The sequence below is a fragment of the Barbatula barbatula genome (assembly GCF_947034865.1).
Source record: "Barbatula barbatula genome assembly, chromosome: 15".
In the NCBI taxonomy this organism is placed as follows: Eukaryota; Metazoa; Chordata; class Actinopteri; order Cypriniformes; family Nemacheilidae; genus Barbatula; species Barbatula barbatula.
In genome coordinates, this window is record NC_136778.1 from 12,328,569 (window position 1) to 12,346,211 (window position 17,643).

Here is a 17,643-nt window from a genome sequence, read left to right on the forward strand (position 1 = left end):
AAAACTTTAAAATCTATCCTATATGTAACTGGTAGCCAGTGTAAAGACCTGAGGACTGGTGTGATATGATCATATTTTCTGGTTCTGCTCAGAATCCTTGCCGCAGCGTTCTGTATGAGCTGCATCTGTCTTATGGTCTTTTTGGGAAGGCCAGTAAGGAGCCCATTACAATAATCCACCCTGCTGGTGATGAAAGCATGCACTAGTTTCTCCAAGTCTTGACTAGAAACAAAGCATCTAATTCTTGCAATATTTTTCAGATGATAGTATGCTGATTTAGTTATTGCTTTGACATGACTACTGAAGCTAAGGTCTGACTCTAGAGACACACCGAGATTCCTGACTTGATTTTTTGTTGTTTGACCTTTAGAGTGAAGGTACGCGTTCACCTTGAGAACTTCATCTTTATTTCCAAACGCAATGACTTCAGTTTTGTCTTTGTTTAACTGAAGAAAGTTTTGGCACATCCAACTATTTATTTCATCAATGCATTTGAGCAAGGAGTCAATGGGGCTGTAATCGTTAGGCGATAGGGCTAAGTATATCTGTGTGTCGTCTGCATAGCTGTGGTAAGCAATTTGGTTATTTCTCATTATTTGGCTCATTGGGAGCATGTACAGGTTGAATAGGAGAGGCGCAAGAATTGAGCCTTGGGGGACTCCGCATGTCATGGATGTCCACTCAGACTTATGGTCACCTATACTCACATAATAACCTCTTGCTTCTAGGTATGACCTGAACCATTTTAGGACTATCCCAGAAAGCCCCACCCAGTTTTCCAGCCTGTCTATAAGTATGTTGTGATCGACCGTGTCAAATGCAGCACTGAGGTCGAGTAGGACCAGCACGGATAATTTGCCTGAATCAGTACTTAAGCGAATGTCGTTTACTATCTTAATGAGTGCTGTCTCTGTGCTGTGATGTGGGCGGAACCCAGATTGAAAATTGTCAAAGTATCCGTTTGAGCTTAAGAATTTGTTCAGCTGGTTGAAGACAACTTTTTCAATGATCTTACCTATGAGGGGAAGATTTGAGATCGGTCTATAGTTGTTTAATATGGTCTTATCCAGATTGCTCTTTTTCAGGAGGGGTTTGACAACAGCAGTTCAGTCTCAGTCTCAACCATCCTTGGAGGAACCCCTGCCCCAGTCTTGCCTCATCTCAAACCACACCTTCTAAGGAGCCACCATCCTCTTGTCCTTACCCGAACGCAGTCCACGCCTCCATACTGTCCAGCACCGCGTTTTGGGGGGGTATGCGTACTCCGGCGGCTGTCCAACTTCTTGCTTTATGGGGGGTGTGCTCTGGGCTCAAACCAGTTCCGAGCTCGGCGCACTCACCCTGACCAAGGTGTAGTGTTTCGGGTTCGGATAGATCTGGCGAGCTCGGAGCCCGCTTCCCGGACAGCACGCCAAATACGCATAACCTTCATAACCAAGCTCTTGCTTTATTATCCCTATCAACATCGCTGTTATCTGCGCAGGTGAACTCATGAAATGACAAGAGGGTGAGTGAATGCTAAAATCATTTTTGGGTGAACTATCACCGTAATAATGAGTGAATTCTGGACAACTGTTTATAAGTTAGTGAATTAGCACAAACACACAGTTCCGTAGGCCACCCTTGTTGTCTTTGCTATACCCAAGCATGCTTATAGACTGAACACATAATACATATGAACAGAACGTCAAATTTGCATTGATTAGTTTAAATGAAAATGTTGTATTGTTAATACTTTTGTGCTTATTTGCATTTCGAAGCACTTTTTTAAGGCCCCCAAAACGCCATTGCTTTTTCAGTTTTAAGTTGAAAATGTTGTGGTTTAAACGTACCCTAAAACTCTCTAGTGGTCTTAATTCTTCCACACAGAACATGATTCCCATCAGCAGGATGTGGCTCCCTCATTCCTGCCACCAGACATCCTCTGGACTCGAAGATCTCAACACACTGATAAATGACTTCCTTAAACAAAGGAACATTCCATGCTGAGAGACACAACCTAAAACCATATCACTGAGCTTTGAGGTCAGGAATCAGGCACAGGATTCTCTCCATAGACCCTTCCTGGTGTGTTGTCGTCCTCCGCTTTAGTACGATCACAAGAGATCTTCTGTGAAAACTCTTCAGAGACCTACTCTACCACAGGCAGCCATGCTGGTCCTGGGTCAACAAACCAAATGACTCATACCGCTGTTCTCGTTGCTAGGAGGTAATAAAGGGGTTTTGGTGACAAGGAGCTCCATTGAATCGAATAGAGTGACAAACTCCACAGCGGGTTGCCTTGGTTTCCGGCCATCTAACACACATGTCAATGGATTCTAACAGTATGAACATTAAGGGTCCACTGTAATATGACGTGAAAAGCTATGCTAACGTTGGGGTGGAAACAATTACATTTTTAGTGTGGGAAACAGGGCATGGTCAAACAGAGAGGAAGGCCGCAATGGGGGTCTGCGAAACGCATTAGGACGCCCCGCTAACTGGCCAGTTCTGAATGTGTCTGGCAAAATAAATAAGAGATGCTGTGTGAACTTTACTCAGCGTTGGCCTGGTAAACAGCACAACCCAGGAAGGACTAACTTGTGACCGCTGACCTTAAACTAACATTTACAAATCAGTTTTCACTCATGCTGGCATGGAACAAGACAACCCATTACGTCAAGAGTATACTTCTGACTAGCATGTACCCAGGGTGGATGTAACGTCCCATATCGTGAGTCTGATTTCAACGCAGTAGCTGTTACTGTAAACCAAGATCAGAAATGAGATCAGACAGCACGCTAGAGCTGGGAGGCAAAACGTTCTGTCAGGCTGTCACTTTTCTGAGGTTTACAGAGAAGAGATCCGCAGGTCATCTTCATGCGCTGAGATCAGATTTGCACTTCAGAAATCAAATCTCGCCAGTTTTGAAACAAGTGTAGAAATGGGAAGCGGGGTAAAGGTGATAAAAACAAGGATGTCTTCTCTTTTAAAGGAGTGCTGTTGGTTTAGTGGTGCTCAGAGGTTTAACCTGGTTGCTGTCGTGTAAGGGTGGTTAATGTGAAGGAAAGTCACTAAGTATACCAGAGCAACTGGAGGGGTCACTAAACACACTTAAGAAGGGATCTGTTCAATCTGGTCATCCATAATACATACCGTACAACACTTATGTACAGTATATGACATCAAAATGTGTGTTGTGTGAAAGAGAGAACTGCAGATTGAGACTACATCCACATTAATACGTTTCCCTTTGAAAACGCTCTTCGTCCACACTCCGAGTGCTGCCTATCCACCCTGAAACGTACTAAAAATGCTTGCATCCATGTGCTGTGCATGAGTAAGACATAAGACACTTCAGCTTTTCTTTCAAGTGTTTATTTACTTTCTGCCTTATTACGGTAATGTGGAACGAACACACAAACACCGTCTGAATTCACTGAATACAATTTTCAATTTTATGATTTAGTTCTGCACACTTATTCAATCCAAAAAAGAAAAATGCTTCTGGTCCTTTTGTATAATTTATTAAGCCATCAGTGAAATATCGCAGACAGTTGCTACTTGCAAATTCTGATCAAACAACAAAACTGAAAACTCGGTTCCCTCCCCTAACAACTCATTATAAATGTTCCCATGGTTCAGCAGAACTGAGGGAAATAACCTCTCTCAACTAAAGCTGGAACTAAATTCAAGTTTATTGTCCAATTTGTTCCATGGTGTCATCAGCCGGTGATGATTTAATATTTGTACACTGGTCTCTGCTTGTCATTCACGTCATCCTATGTTATAATAGAGGAAATACAAATCTACATAAAGCAAAGACAAACTAAAGGAAGATATAATTGAAGGGAAGAAATTTGGCTTACACTTTTCTAGTCACTGTTTCATAGAAGCACACTTCAGTGTACATATAAAAGCAATTTGTTTGTACAATAGGAAATTTAACAAGCAAATAATTTAGTAAAAAGTAACGTTACTCCAGTAGGCAGCGATCCGGTACAACATTAAATAAAAAATAGAAAGTGAAACTTAAGTTTGCCATCAGTTAAAATGATTTGTTCAGAAACAAGTAATAGATTTATAGTATCAAAGATTGCCTAAATGGTTTTGCGCATATTAAGATCACAATTTCTGACTGTTTCAAGGGTCAGCCCTCGGGGGGCCTCACTTGCCATCCATGCACTCGTGTTCCGGGTACAAACGCAGCGCACAGACCTCGGTTGGGGCACTTAAAAGTGAGTGGGCACTTAGAATCGTCCTAAGCCCCCTCCCCCTTACGGCGCCCCTGAGTCTTAATAATTACATTGTAAACTAATATTACATGGTTTGTTTCAAATGCATTCAAAAGTACATGATTTAAAAGAAAGTGTCAGTAAATTTCCTTTTCGAAGCTTCAGGATATGAGGTCTCCGACAGCTTTCATATGTCTGATTCATCACCATCTCACCATTCAGTATGAAATTAGTAATTATCATTAACAAATGGACTGGAGGAAAGACATCCCACAATGAGAAATTATCTTTCAACGCCAAAGTGTAGAAGTCATGATCTTGGGCGCCGTCTGTCGTATATTCATTACATTTCTCACAGGGGCGTTCGGAGCCCTGGAGGACTATTAATTGGAGAAGGGGCAGGCTCCCAGCATGCACTGCAGGGTGCCAGGTGATGGCAGACAGACAGCACTGGCACTGAATTGATGACAAGCTTTCTCCTTGTGGAAATGACTGTGAAGGTCAGCCAAAGGGGCAAAGGAAAGAAAATGTTGGAGGCAGACAAGAAGAAAAATGTAGTCCTCCAAGGGCAAGGGAACAACCTTTTTGATCATGTCCTTTGTCTGAGGAACAAAAGGAGGCTTTTTTACACTTCGAGTGGAGCCGGTTAACCACATAAGGACTTAGTGGTTTCTGGGAATAACTGAACTCTGAATGTTCATGAGGAACAAACGCACCTCGCTTAAACACAAACAGCAAAATCCTATAAAGTTCTTACCTTTTGCCCATGAGGCTGGCGGGTTTAGCCAGGCCGAGATTGCTCTTGTTGAGCTGCTTCTTGCGGCGGGTCAGCTTCTTGCGTCCGGAGCTGCTGGCAGGCGGATCTTCGGCTTGCTGAGTGGAAGTGTTCCCGCCACCCTTGCTGTTGAGGTCTCGCAGAACATCGTAATTAATCTTGCTGGAGATCTTTTTCTGCTCCAACATCTTCTCTATGGCCTCTCCTGCAGTGCTGGCCAGGATTGGTTCTCGCTTCTTGGAAGGCTTCTTTGACTGTGACATCACAAAATGCAGAAGATTCGATAAACTGGGATTTATGTTGTTATAAAGGAGAAACCTCAAGATTCAGGGTTTGATATGATAAAATGTATTACTTGTAATGTTTTAGCTTTCCATAAAAATGCATACATACAGTTAAAATTGACTTTAAACAAGCTACCAAAGCTAAACTGAGGCTAAATATTCTTAAGTTGTTTTGGGTCATCTGGTGTTTCGTTTGAAGGGCACATGCCCCCTGTTGTGTATCGGCTTAATGATGTCAGACTAACAGCTGTCAACAACAAGGTGACAGAACCCGTAACATTAGCCTGAAATGCTATGCTAAGCCCATCTGATCATGAGCGGTCACCGCCGACTGTGTTCGCTGTACACCGAACATGTCTCTTCGCAGTCACCAAGTGCTCAGCTGTACCTGAAATTGTCATTAGGCTCAAGGCACCTCATTTTGTGCGGAGCAGGGCTGGCTAATCCAAGCCCGACTGGGAGTTGCGGTGTAGATGTGAGAGCAGACAGTTTAAGAAGACATGGCATTAAGAGCCCATGGGTTGAATCAGAGCAGCAATTGAGGTTAAAATGGAAAGTAAGCAGTCTCACAGGAGCCTCAGGGGCGAAACCCGGTTCATTGCTATAAGACCCAGACCAATACACATAAACACACACTCACCTTCTCCTTATAGGTCCCTTGCTCCTTTTCTTTAGCTATTCTCTCTTCTTTTTCTGAAAAAAGGGAGCAAATTAAGTTCAGCTGCATCATCAAAGTGAGGGGTTTAAAGTAGTCTTAAAAGCATTAAAAAATAAAAGGCTTTAAAAACCCCAGTCCATTAAAAACCAGACAGAGAGATGAAACTCCAACAAAGCAAAGTTTTAAAACTTTCATCAGATAAACGTCAGTGCGTCAATCTTCCAGCTATCACATTTTTTAAAATAAGAAATCGTTCCTTTCACTGAAGTATTGTATTTGAGCATCGGAGCAGTTTTGAGTAGTGAATCAGTCCCACGTGCTCCTGACATTAGAACACATCGGGTGTGTTCTTCTGTTCGCTTACCTTTTTGTTCCCTCAAATACTCCTCATTCTGCTTCATCCACAACTCTGTCTTTGCCTTCACCTCCAGCTCGTTCAACATGTACTGCAGAGAAAAACAGAGCAGGGAGGAGATCATTTGTGAAAATGTGTTCTGCGATGGTGGATAGTTTTTCGAACTTGACATGACCTGATGATTTAATAGCTGTTTAGACCTAGAAGCTGCATTCTAAAGAAAACAACATAACAACGTGTTACAGTGTATAAACAACATTTTTTAATAGTCCTTTAACTATTTAAAGGTAAATTTAACTGAGAAGCAAAAAAGACTTTACTGTGAAAATATATTAATTTCGCTTTTTTGTTTTGAGCATGAAATAAATATATCACTTCGAAGAGGTTTACGCTCACACCCGGAAAAAAGGATTTGCCAAGGGGTTAAGAAAAAAAAGATTCAAGATATGTTCACTAAATATAGCTGCGGGAAAAAATAAGAGACCATTTCATATTTGTTTTTTATTATTTGAAGTATTTGAAGTCTGAAAAAAAACATTGCATCCTTTCTGTTATTTCGACCTGTTTCTCCAGTTCTCCACTAAATTCAATTCAATTCAATTTTATTTATATAGCGCTTTTCACAATTTGCATGGTTCCAAAGCAGCTTTACAGGGGAAAAACAAAAAATAAAGGGTAAAACACGCTACATGGTGTTTCATATAATAAATTCAATTATTCTAGTAAATAATATCTAATGTCAGCATCTCCTGGTGGTTTATTTAGCATATTTTGCATTACGTGAACACATACATATCTATAAATGGTAAATTCCGAAAAACTGAAAACGGTCTTTGATATGGTCTCTTAATTCTTTCAGCTGCTTAATATTATTATCTTGCACAGCTACAGTAAATTTATCTTGTTGCTGACGTTTAGGTTTTTTACAAAACAGAAAGGGAAAAATACAAATTAAGAAAAGATTCTCAGCAATGTAGATAATGGATCTAATTTAGTTTTCAATTCATTCCTTAACCCATTAATAATAGACCACGTACCTTTTCAATCTCATCTTCATCAATCCCATCCAGATCTAGTTCACCACTCTCTGATTTATCATCTGCTTAGAAGAGACGAAGACACATAAATCAATTAACTGTAGTAACAGGTAAATGTCATTGTACGTTGAAAACGGTTTCTATTTAGTCACACTTACAGAGACAGGAGTCTGCAAAATCTGTATTAATGACCAGTGCACTCTTTGTTGTGTGGCATAAAAAAGCTTAGTGATGATGTGAAAGGATTGTGTTCCTCAAATACTTTCCCTAATTGTCTTTGAATGCACAGTCACACATAATAAAGCCCTAAATTAAAAACACCCATTTAGAAAAACCAAAAACAACTATGTTATTGTATGGTAATGCAATTGACATGGAGTAACCTTTGATTCACATTAATGATGTAAACTTTATGACCGTGGCCTGACTACAATTAGCTTGTGCCTGCTGAAATATATAAATATAAATAAAAGCAGGGTAAGAACAGAGAACAGATGTGATGAAAACAATCACAAAATGAATATTGTTTCTGCATGTGAGTATTATTGGACTGTGTAATATGCAAATCAACGCCATATGTGAAAATGTAAAATACATGAATACTGAGCAAAATCTAGACCCACAAGAGAAGCACTTTGATTTCAATCTCCATTTGTACAATTTGAAATAATCTTAAGAAAACCTTTCGATTTAAATTAAAAAGAACCAAATACACATGTAAAACTGTATTTAGTTAGTTCCACATGCCTCTTCAAACCTTTTAAAGCTGGTTTTCATATCGCAAAATATTTCCCAAAATAAAGCGGGAGAGACGACCAGCGATTGGACTGGCTAAGCCTTGGTGTATGCAGACCAGATGTTCATTAATTGAACGGCGACAGATCTGAACGGTGTCTCTTCTGTGGCCATCCAGCTCACATTCACACAATCTGAGTTCTGAGTGAGATTGGCAAGAGAGAACAGATTTAAATATCTGAGCTGAGACGAGATAAAATGGGTCGCAATCTGTCCCCCATCTCAGATTCTCATTCATGCACGTGTGAGGTCTAACACACACAGTCCTACTTCAAAAACTCCAGTGTAATCTGAATGAGTGAGATTTGAGATACCTCAAGTACATTCTCAAAAAGCAACGGCAAAACCTTGTATGACATTAGAAAGTTGACATTCAGATATTCAATGTGATATTTAGAATTTATAAAATTGTCTTAGTGGTTTTGTGTCGATACAATGCAATTCAATGTGGACCAATGTTGTTTGGTTAACAACGTTCTTAAAATATCTTCTGTTGTGTTTTGTAAAAGAAGAAAAGTCAAACAGGTTTGAAATGACATAAGGATGAATAATAAACACAAACATTTGAAGGTAACAAAATCACCTCCTTAAAGGAGGGGTGCCACAATGTTTCATACATTCTGACTTTTTTACAATGTTTCCAGTGCTAGCTTTTCATGCTTGACATGGTCAGTAGTATTTCTGTGCTTGACACACTCCCCCAGCATTCGATTAGATTTCTTCAAATGCTTTAAGTGTTTTTTTATTTTCAAGAGTGTACGTACATACTTTCTGAGAATATGAAGAGTTTGGTTCCAAAATGAGATAACTCTGTTTTTTATTTTTCTAAATCATGTTTTTAATGTGCATTCCAATTAATATCAATAAAACTGCAGTTGGTTTGACATAATACAGTACAAAATACAGCTAACTTACACAATAAAAACACGATAACATAATAAAAAACATGATTTTGGAAAAATAAATGTAGTTATCTCATTTTGGAACCAAACTCTTCATATGTTTCGGGCCAAACCCACAAACGTGTGTCTGTGTCAGATGCTGCCTGTCATAGACCAGTGTCTCACATAAACTGTTTTGTGGCAGACAGCCTATTCCACACCGTCTGTTACATCTACCACCACTTCTATTACTTGCTTCTCAAACACCTGGGATTTTTCAAGAAGACTGAATCCTAAATCTCCAGCAGGGTTGTAATTGAATCCACGTTTCTCTTTTTAACACGGAGATAGGATATTTGCTCAGGCATGGACCGACATGGGCACGCTGGTATATGAGGGAATCGGCTTGTCTGCAGGTAGCTTGCGACGGCTGTCATGTATCAAACCCAGTGGAGCAAATCACAGCATTTCCCTAGAGCGGTCTCACGGACGGCTTGGAAAACAGGGAGAAGGAGAAACAACATGGCGTGATCAGGTTTTTGTTCTTTGGAAGGTTGGTGTGCGACTGAGTGAGTCCGGAGAGATGCTGGTGGTCTCTCAGAAGGAGCTCCAGTTTCGTTGGGGGCTGAAAACAGGAATAACCTGACCTAGAGGTCACAAAGGCTAAGCTTTGTTACAGGTGTATGGGTGGGGGAGCAGGGTATAAAAAGTCTAGTCAACTAATTTACTATAGTAAGGGTGTGGCAAAAGACAGCTGTTGTCGAACAAGCCATTAAAAATGTCACTTTAAATCGTCTGTTCTTGTTCATGACGAGAAAGCACACAAAGAGAGTCAGGAGTAGCTATTCAAAACATCACATGTTGGTTGTGCGATGATATTATAAACAAGCTGAGGACTAAACGCTTAAAGGTAAAATGTGCGCCAGCATATTTGGATGAAAAATGAGTAAAATGAGGTAAAATATTTATATCATTTTATTTCCTAACCTATGCAGCAAATGCAGACATGACCTGTGCTCCTTATTTCTATATAATCAAATTAAAATTGAAAGTGGTTCAGAATATTTCACGCACATATAAACAAAAAGGACAAGGTGGAAAAAAATATGGCATGATAACCTCTAAGGGCCTTTTCAAACCTGACCACCTGCTCCCACTGTCTGTGCTATGAGCAAACAGGACAAGGAAGCTAAATGTGTATGTGTAATTTTGGTTTTACTATGTGGCAAACGTCCTTACAGATTTAGGACATAGTGATTTAAGGTGGTCCTCCTTAGTGAAAAGGCTCAAATAAAATTTTGCTGTACCGTAAATCTAATAATGTCAATAGGTTTCTGTAAGGTTTAACTTATTAACTTTCATCATTTGCTGACCTTCATGTAATTCTAAATCTTCATGACTCTTTTTTTCTCTTTTGCAGTACCCAAAAGAAGATGTTTTGAAGAACGTTGTTAACCAAACAACATTGGACCCCATTGAACTCCATTGTATGGACACAAAACCTCTGACACATCTCTCAAAACATCTTGTGTGGGTTCCACAGAGTCATATTATACACATTTTAACCACATGTGGATGAATAAATTATGAATTATTTTTTATTTTTGGGAACTCTCCCTTTCAGGAACGGGAAATGCCATTTAGTATGAAAATAATGAATTTCCTCACTCTAAAGAGATGTCCTTACTCATAAAAAGAAACAAACATTTGTGTGTGTTTTCTCGGGTCACGTACAGTGGTATCTTTCACATCAGACTGCACACCTGTCTCAACGTATTAACATTCTACACATGCAGTTGACTATAATTGTGGCAAGACTACAAAGAAGCCTCTTGCCTCCCACTATCCCTCAGCATGTTTTGATCACATCAAACACTTCCATCTATTTCCGCATTGAAAGGTTAAATGTTGCATTTGCCTGCAGATGCTGTGCTTTTCCGTTCCTTGTACCATGCGTCATTCGGCCAAGGTCCTCTGAGCGTAACCGTCATCTCCAGCTACACATGATTTACAATCCCTCTCTCTCCTCTCTCTTTCCCAGAGCTATTGGTCTATCACTCTGAATCAAGCACAACTATCTGAATGCACAGAGGCCACTGGATCAATACTTTACACTTGCAAGTAGAAACTGCATCAACACAGCCCTTTGGCAGCACATGGATGGAGGAAAAGAAAATTCAATCTCAGACTACTATTATATATATAATACATTTATATACATTTATTCCTGATAAACATGTTTTCACCATATTATTAGATTAGATTCATTTTATAGAAGATGTTTTGAAGAATGTAGGAAGTCAAACAGTTCTGGCGCACTATTGATTGCCATTGCAATTTTTTCTACTATGGTAGTCAATGGTGGCTAAGAACTGTATGGTTACAAGCATTCTTCCAAATATATTTCTCTGTGTTCATCAGAACAAAAATATTTTAGCAGATTTAGAACAACTTGAGTAAATGATGACATAATTTCCACCTCCCTTTAATGGCGGTTAATGAAGCATCTTACCAACATATGCTATGTAGCTTGTAATTGGGATAAATTAAAAATCTCTAAATGATTTTACATTCATTTTTATGACTATATTTACATACAAAACAAATAATGCTGTGGGTCTGCTAGACCCGCAAACATTGGCTAAGTAACAAATCCGTGAAGAAATAAACATGTCAAATGTGCATCTGTTTGCGACACTACACACTGTTGTTTAAGTTTCTCGTGGCATTCTGTATGCATTAAGAAAACCAAGAAAATGCACTCTGTTGTTTTTTATTCTGCTGCGCTCCATCTAGCAAGATTGCCTCCCATGTGACTGAACCCTTCCAGATATGTGGAAGCTCACAATCTCAGTGCTTCATGATGCATTAAAACCTACAATTCCACAACTCCGGAATCCACAATTTTTGTAATTAATAAAGATCTTTGCCACGAGTAAAAAACAACAAAGGGGATTGGGAAATGTCACATGCCACATTCACAGCTGTGCTGCCTTTGAGCATCACAGATCAATGTGTCAGAACATGTGTGCTAGATCTGCAAGACAATGGACCAAACACAATCACTGAATTTACAGTTTTCTAAAATATGACGAAAACGTGTTGTACATGCACATTATGTTGAAGCATGAGTGGTTAACAGTCCCTGTAAAGCTGTGAGTCTTAGCCTTGCAAGCTCAGAAGAGAATCAAAATGTCCTGGTTTCAAGAAAGGGATGGAAGTTCTTCTTTCTTCTCAGCCACAACCATGTTGGTTAATCCCTGCCATTTTAAAAATGGCAAAGTTCAACCAAGGTTCATAAAACCAAAGCCAAAAAAAACATGAAAGCTCAAGGGAAAATCCACTCACGCACACACAGTCAATCAGAAATGCATTATTCCAAGATCTCGAGGCGAGCTCTGTCTGGGTTCGAAATATGAAATGGCAAAAAACAAAATTAGTAATGGACCTGCAGACTCCTTTACAATCATCAGATAAAATTCATATTTCACTGCACTCAGTGCTCTGGAAAATATATATTGATTAAATAAGCGAGACTCCTTGAAGGCTTTCCAGGGAAGATTTTCTGGGCTAAAACTGGAGTGCCAGTGGGATGTAAAACTGTGTGAAACAGATGCTATTCAAGGAAAGGAGGCTGTGGAGTCGGCCAGTCGCTTTTTACACTGCAGTGAAAGTGAGAGAGTGAATCACAAGTGTCCCTAGAGAACGGAAGAGACAGACAGTCTAAAAGAGTGAGATACTCCGGTACTGACAGCCTGTCAGAGAGTGGGAGGCATCTGCCAGACCTCACACTACACACACACACACACACACACACACACACTGCTGCTTCACATTCTTGGTCACTCCTATTCTACCTCTCTTGCTGTCTGTTACCCGTGTGTTCCCTATTTAGAGTACACAGAGTTGATTCTGATCTGTACATACTGCAGAGGTTCAAAAAAACTACTTTTTGCTCTATTTTAGGCCTAGTACACTGGAAATGTCCATTTATGATATTAAATGTGAAACCTCCTAATTTGTTTTATTGAAATGTACTGTATATAGAGTTAAACTCTGTGTTGTTAATGGGCTGGTACACCCAATGGAAATTCTTACATCGTTTCCATACCCTCCTGTCATTTCAAACATGTATGACTTTCCTTTTTCAGCAGAACACAAAAAGATATATTTTGAAGAATGTTGGTAACCAACCAAACAACACTAGCCCCCATTGACTTCCATTGTATGGACACAAAACTACATAGACATTTCTCCAAATATCCTCTTTTATTTTTCATAATTTGAACGACATGAGGTTGAATAAAAGACTATATCTTTTTTATTTTGAGGACTGTCCCTTTAACAATGTTATATATATCATTTCTGCCAGACTCAAACCAATATCCCAATGACCCAACAGCTCTATGTTATTAGCATTAGCACAACCCACCGAGCCAAAAAACATGTACAAAACAACCAATAAATACAATACGCTCATACATACATACACAGCCCAACAGTGAGTCTGTTGTGTATTGTGCTTAGTGAGATTTAACCGTGCCGAGTCGAAGCCCATAAAACAACGACTCTAAGAGGCTTTGACTCCTGCAGAAACATCACCACAGGACAATGAAGGCGCGAGAAACATATCAGCAACCTGGCACTGCAGGAGCCGTCCATGGAAAGCCGCCCAGACAGCAGATCACGGCACAGACTGCTTTAAAATAAAACTGCTCCAGTCTGATAGACTAGACTGACCTGGGGGGACAAATGCTGTGTCCAGATAAACCACCGCTGATAAGTGGATCAGAGCTGTGGGGGTCACCTAGGTCGCAGGGTCATCGCGGGTCAGGGTCAAAGGGTATGGGTTCAGGAAAGGGAATGGCATGGGTTCAGTTCGTGAGCAGGTGCTGAGGTCAGAAAAGTGTTGCTGGGCCATGATCGTGCGATATTCTGTTGTCATTTTATTTATTTCTGATCTTCCAAAGGCTCTTTGATTTAAATCCTTCAGTAAATGAAGTGATCTGTAGATGACCAGATGATGTTGCATATAATGGGTGTCAGCTGATTGTCATCGATAGTATGTGGATCAATACGGCTTAACCACATGTGTGTTGGGTATTAGTGTACTGTGAATCAGTATACGATAACAAATGTCCAAGGTGTATATTATCTTAGTTTAACCCTCATTCTTGTGTTCTCACTTCCATCAAATAGCATGACCAAGACAACAGTAAACATAACAATCCTTACAAGCTACACACAGCATCTTTTACATTTGTAAAAGGAAAGTCATCTCATGCTTTTCTGTCGCAATCATGTGATTTCAAAAATCGATATGAGAAGAAGAGACAAGATATAAATATGAAATAAAGCATCTTGTTGCATTTGTGGCTTCTTCCGGCAATTCAACATGAAGCAGACAGATAAGAGCAGCTCTTATTAAATGACTTAAAAGGATTTTACAGACCGCTAAGTGCGTGTGTCTTGCAGACCTCCACTGGAGCAGGACTTTGGCAATAACAAATGGGTAAAGCTTTCCAAAAGATTAAATATTCTGCACTCTTCATATGGTCATCCATCTTATTGTATGGGAATAAATGGCTAGATCTACTCAGGATTTTTGTCCTGCTAAAAAGATTTGTTTAGCAAGTACAGTGCATGCATAATTATTATGCAAGTATGATGTTCTGATCATATTATTTTCTTAGCAGATTTTACCACACCAATTTTAAAAACTACTATTAATTTAGGATAAATTTAATAAAGGTGATATAAATAATGGTAAAGAAAGGCTTATTATAACGGCGTAATTATTAAGAAGGTTTTCTTTTAACACGTAAATTAGTCAAAAAAGCGATTTAATTTACACCAAATTGTCAAAAGTGATTAAATGCACTTGAGAAGTATTCAATACTAATGCAATACTAGAAATTGCTCAATTATGTACAGAATTAACAGCAGATATTAGGATTGGAGTGGTTTTGAATCGGTAAAATCAGCTTGGAACTAAATTCTGTCAGAATAACTTGCATAATCATTAGTCACGGACTGTAATTACAGCATAAAAGATAAAAACCCATATTAATACTATACCAAATATTTTAGAAGTCGTAATATTAAGATTGTTTATATTATAAAATAACCTAGACATATTAATTTAGAATCAATAATTACCTTAATATTTATTTATTATTCATTATTTATTAGGACAAACAGTAACAGTTACACTGTTAAAATTCTAACATCGTGTCTACACTGGACGAAACCGGCGTGAGGCAACACGTCACCAGCTTGTTCTTAATGGGTTTGGCGTGTCGTGTCCCACCGCATCCAGTGTGGACAAAATGTAAAATTATAATGGGCTATAATGGGTTCTATTATCTTTTGTTGTTGTGTCGTGTAGACATGGTGTAAAACAAACTCTTAACTGAGAGGTCTATATGCAATTGCTTTGTATACACAAAGTTGGAATTAAGACCTAAACAGAATTGTTATGTTCAAGCTTACTGAGTCTCTCAAGCACTTAACCTAAGAGTCCTCCAGAGGGACTGTCAATGCAATTTGTTTTCTATAAGTCACTTCAGAAAAATAAATGAGGTTGCATGGCCTTGTGATTAAATGGTCCTGTAGTGATAAAGAAAGGTTGTGGGTCTGAATCCCATAAGGGCCATTTCATAAGCTACCACAACTGTGCATTTACCAACTAACCCCAGGTGCCTCTGGGGATTGCCTTTATATTAAAATGTACTTCATAAAACATATAATTTTGCCTTTGTTAAGCAGTGGACTATTAACGCACACCTGAGACTTTACATTCTACATTAATGTGCCATGTTGCTGCGTTGCGCTACCATTGGGATAATGGTATAATCTTGCAAAATTTCGGTTTAATAATTAATAATACATTTACTCTATAGAAATATTTTGTCTGAACATCTCTTGCAAGTGATGAAACAGTACTTATCAAATTACCAGATGTAAATGTGTTGCTGTAAATGTGGCTACACATAGTAATGTTCTGTTCATTCATCTAACTCACCGGTCGTGGCGTCTCCTGTGATGCATTCACGTATAGTGTCTGTTAGACCCAGGCTTGCTGCGCTGGGCAAAGGGCCGAGTAGGGCCTTTAGGGGTACATGAGGAGACCGGCTGGAGATCTGTGTTGTTTCCTTACTCCCTTCCTGATCCTCGGTCTCCCTCTGTTCGCCCTGCCCCAACTCAGGCAACACCTGACTGATGAACTCCTGGTTTAGATGTTGCGCTGCAGCCTCTATTTCCTCATCCTCTCTGCCTTCATCTCCAGCCAGTTCAGAGGCCAGAGATATACAATCATCATCTGTAATGTTATAACACATAATAAGCCAGTCAACAACATACATTTCTGTTGGCTTTCGGTACACGCTGGGCAAGCGTGCCAGCGTGTATCTGCATAATAGCCACACAAAAATCCCCACTAAGAGGAAAACAAATATCACAAGTGCGTAATGCTCGAAGGAAGTGCATAACGCCAAATGAACTAAATAAACATGTCGAGCACTTGATTTGATCTACCTTCTCTTGCGTAGGCGGCATAAATCCCTCTCGGTTTGGTTCTGCTGTTCATTGCCAGCTGTGTCTCAATCTCGTCCCTGTATGAGTTGATCTCTCCTGCAGACATACGTACACACATACAGATGAGCGAGAGGACTCTGATTGACAATTCATTCTTTTTCTGACAGAAAAACAGCATGCATCATGAAATTATACAGTATGCGGATGGGAAGTGGAGTTTTGATATACAGGCCTAACATATGACAGCGTTGGGTAGTAACTTACTAAAGATGTCTAACTACAGGTAGCCACACTACTAAGCAAGGTACATTTTTTAGAAGCTTAACATTATTTCAGCCGTTTTGATAATAGTATTTACGGTTTCAGCAGGAACAACAAACAAACGTCATGTGGCCCAAACTTAAAGGCAGAATAGGTGATCCAGGCCAGAATAGTTTTTGTCATGGTGGTTGGAAAAGTCTTAACATCCTGCTAGCAATCAATAAGTAAAGTGGTCCAATAATCTATTTATAATTATACAGTATATCGTCTGTTTGAGGTGTAGGACGAAATAAAATTACAAACATTTTTAAAGAAGCACATTAAAATAAAATAAAAGTTTTAACATATCTGGAAAATAGTATATTTTTAAGAATAGCTTAATATATTTTCTTCATGCCAGTAACAGACACAACAATTATGCAACTGTGAAATGAAACAATGTGTTGGATTTTGTTATATACTGTAAATGGCAACATTATATTTCATATTTACCTTTTAATATTTACACATGTAAACTTTTATTAAATTGTTGTTAAATACAAAAATGTAATTAAAATATTACATTTAATTGAAATAAACTCAAATTTAGTAGCATTTGACAAATAAAATAAAATTCAAGCTTTAGTATATAAAGTAGCATTGCCAACACTCATCTGAAGTCCCTTCATTAAATCAACTACTGCCAGTAAGCTGACTTCTCCAGACCACAAGGTCATTTGCAAATCATAATCACAGAAAAAATCTCGAAGCCCTTAACATTGCTGCGATAACGCACCACAGAGTGCATTCAAATGTCTTGTTGAGACTCAATAGAGAAAATCAATATCTTATTCCAGGAGGGCGGACT

At 39.1% G+C, this 17,643-nt stretch overlaps 1 protein-coding gene across 6 annotated transcripts in view; it reads right to left on the reverse strand.

The window, feature by feature from the left end:
• brf1b (BRF1 general transcription factor IIIB subunit b) overlaps positions 1-17,643 on the reverse strand; it is a 68,211-nt gene that overhangs the window by 24,787 nt on the left and 25,781 nt on the right. For 4 of the 6 annotated variants that reach the window (XR_013787701.1, XM_079475579.1, XM_079475582.1 and 1 more), the window contains 6 exons: positions 16,536-16,631; positions 16,024-16,320; positions 7,324-7,385; positions 6,296-6,377; positions 5,914-5,966; positions 4,972-5,243 (listed from right to left, as the gene is read on the reverse strand). Coding sequence is in view for 5 of the 6 variants with exons in the window: in XM_079475579.1 (XP_079331705.1) it covers positions 4,972-5,243; positions 5,914-5,966; positions 6,296-6,377; positions 7,324-7,385; positions 16,024-16,320; positions 16,536-16,631 (862 nt within the window). In the remaining variant the exon portion in view is untranslated. Of the gene's footprint in view, positions 1-3,349; positions 4,817-4,971; positions 5,244-5,913; positions 5,967-6,295; positions 6,378-7,323; positions 7,386-16,023; positions 16,321-16,535; positions 16,632-17,643 lie in introns of those variants that run through there. The other 2 variants (XM_079475581.1, XM_079475580.1) reach the window with 2 other exon arrangements.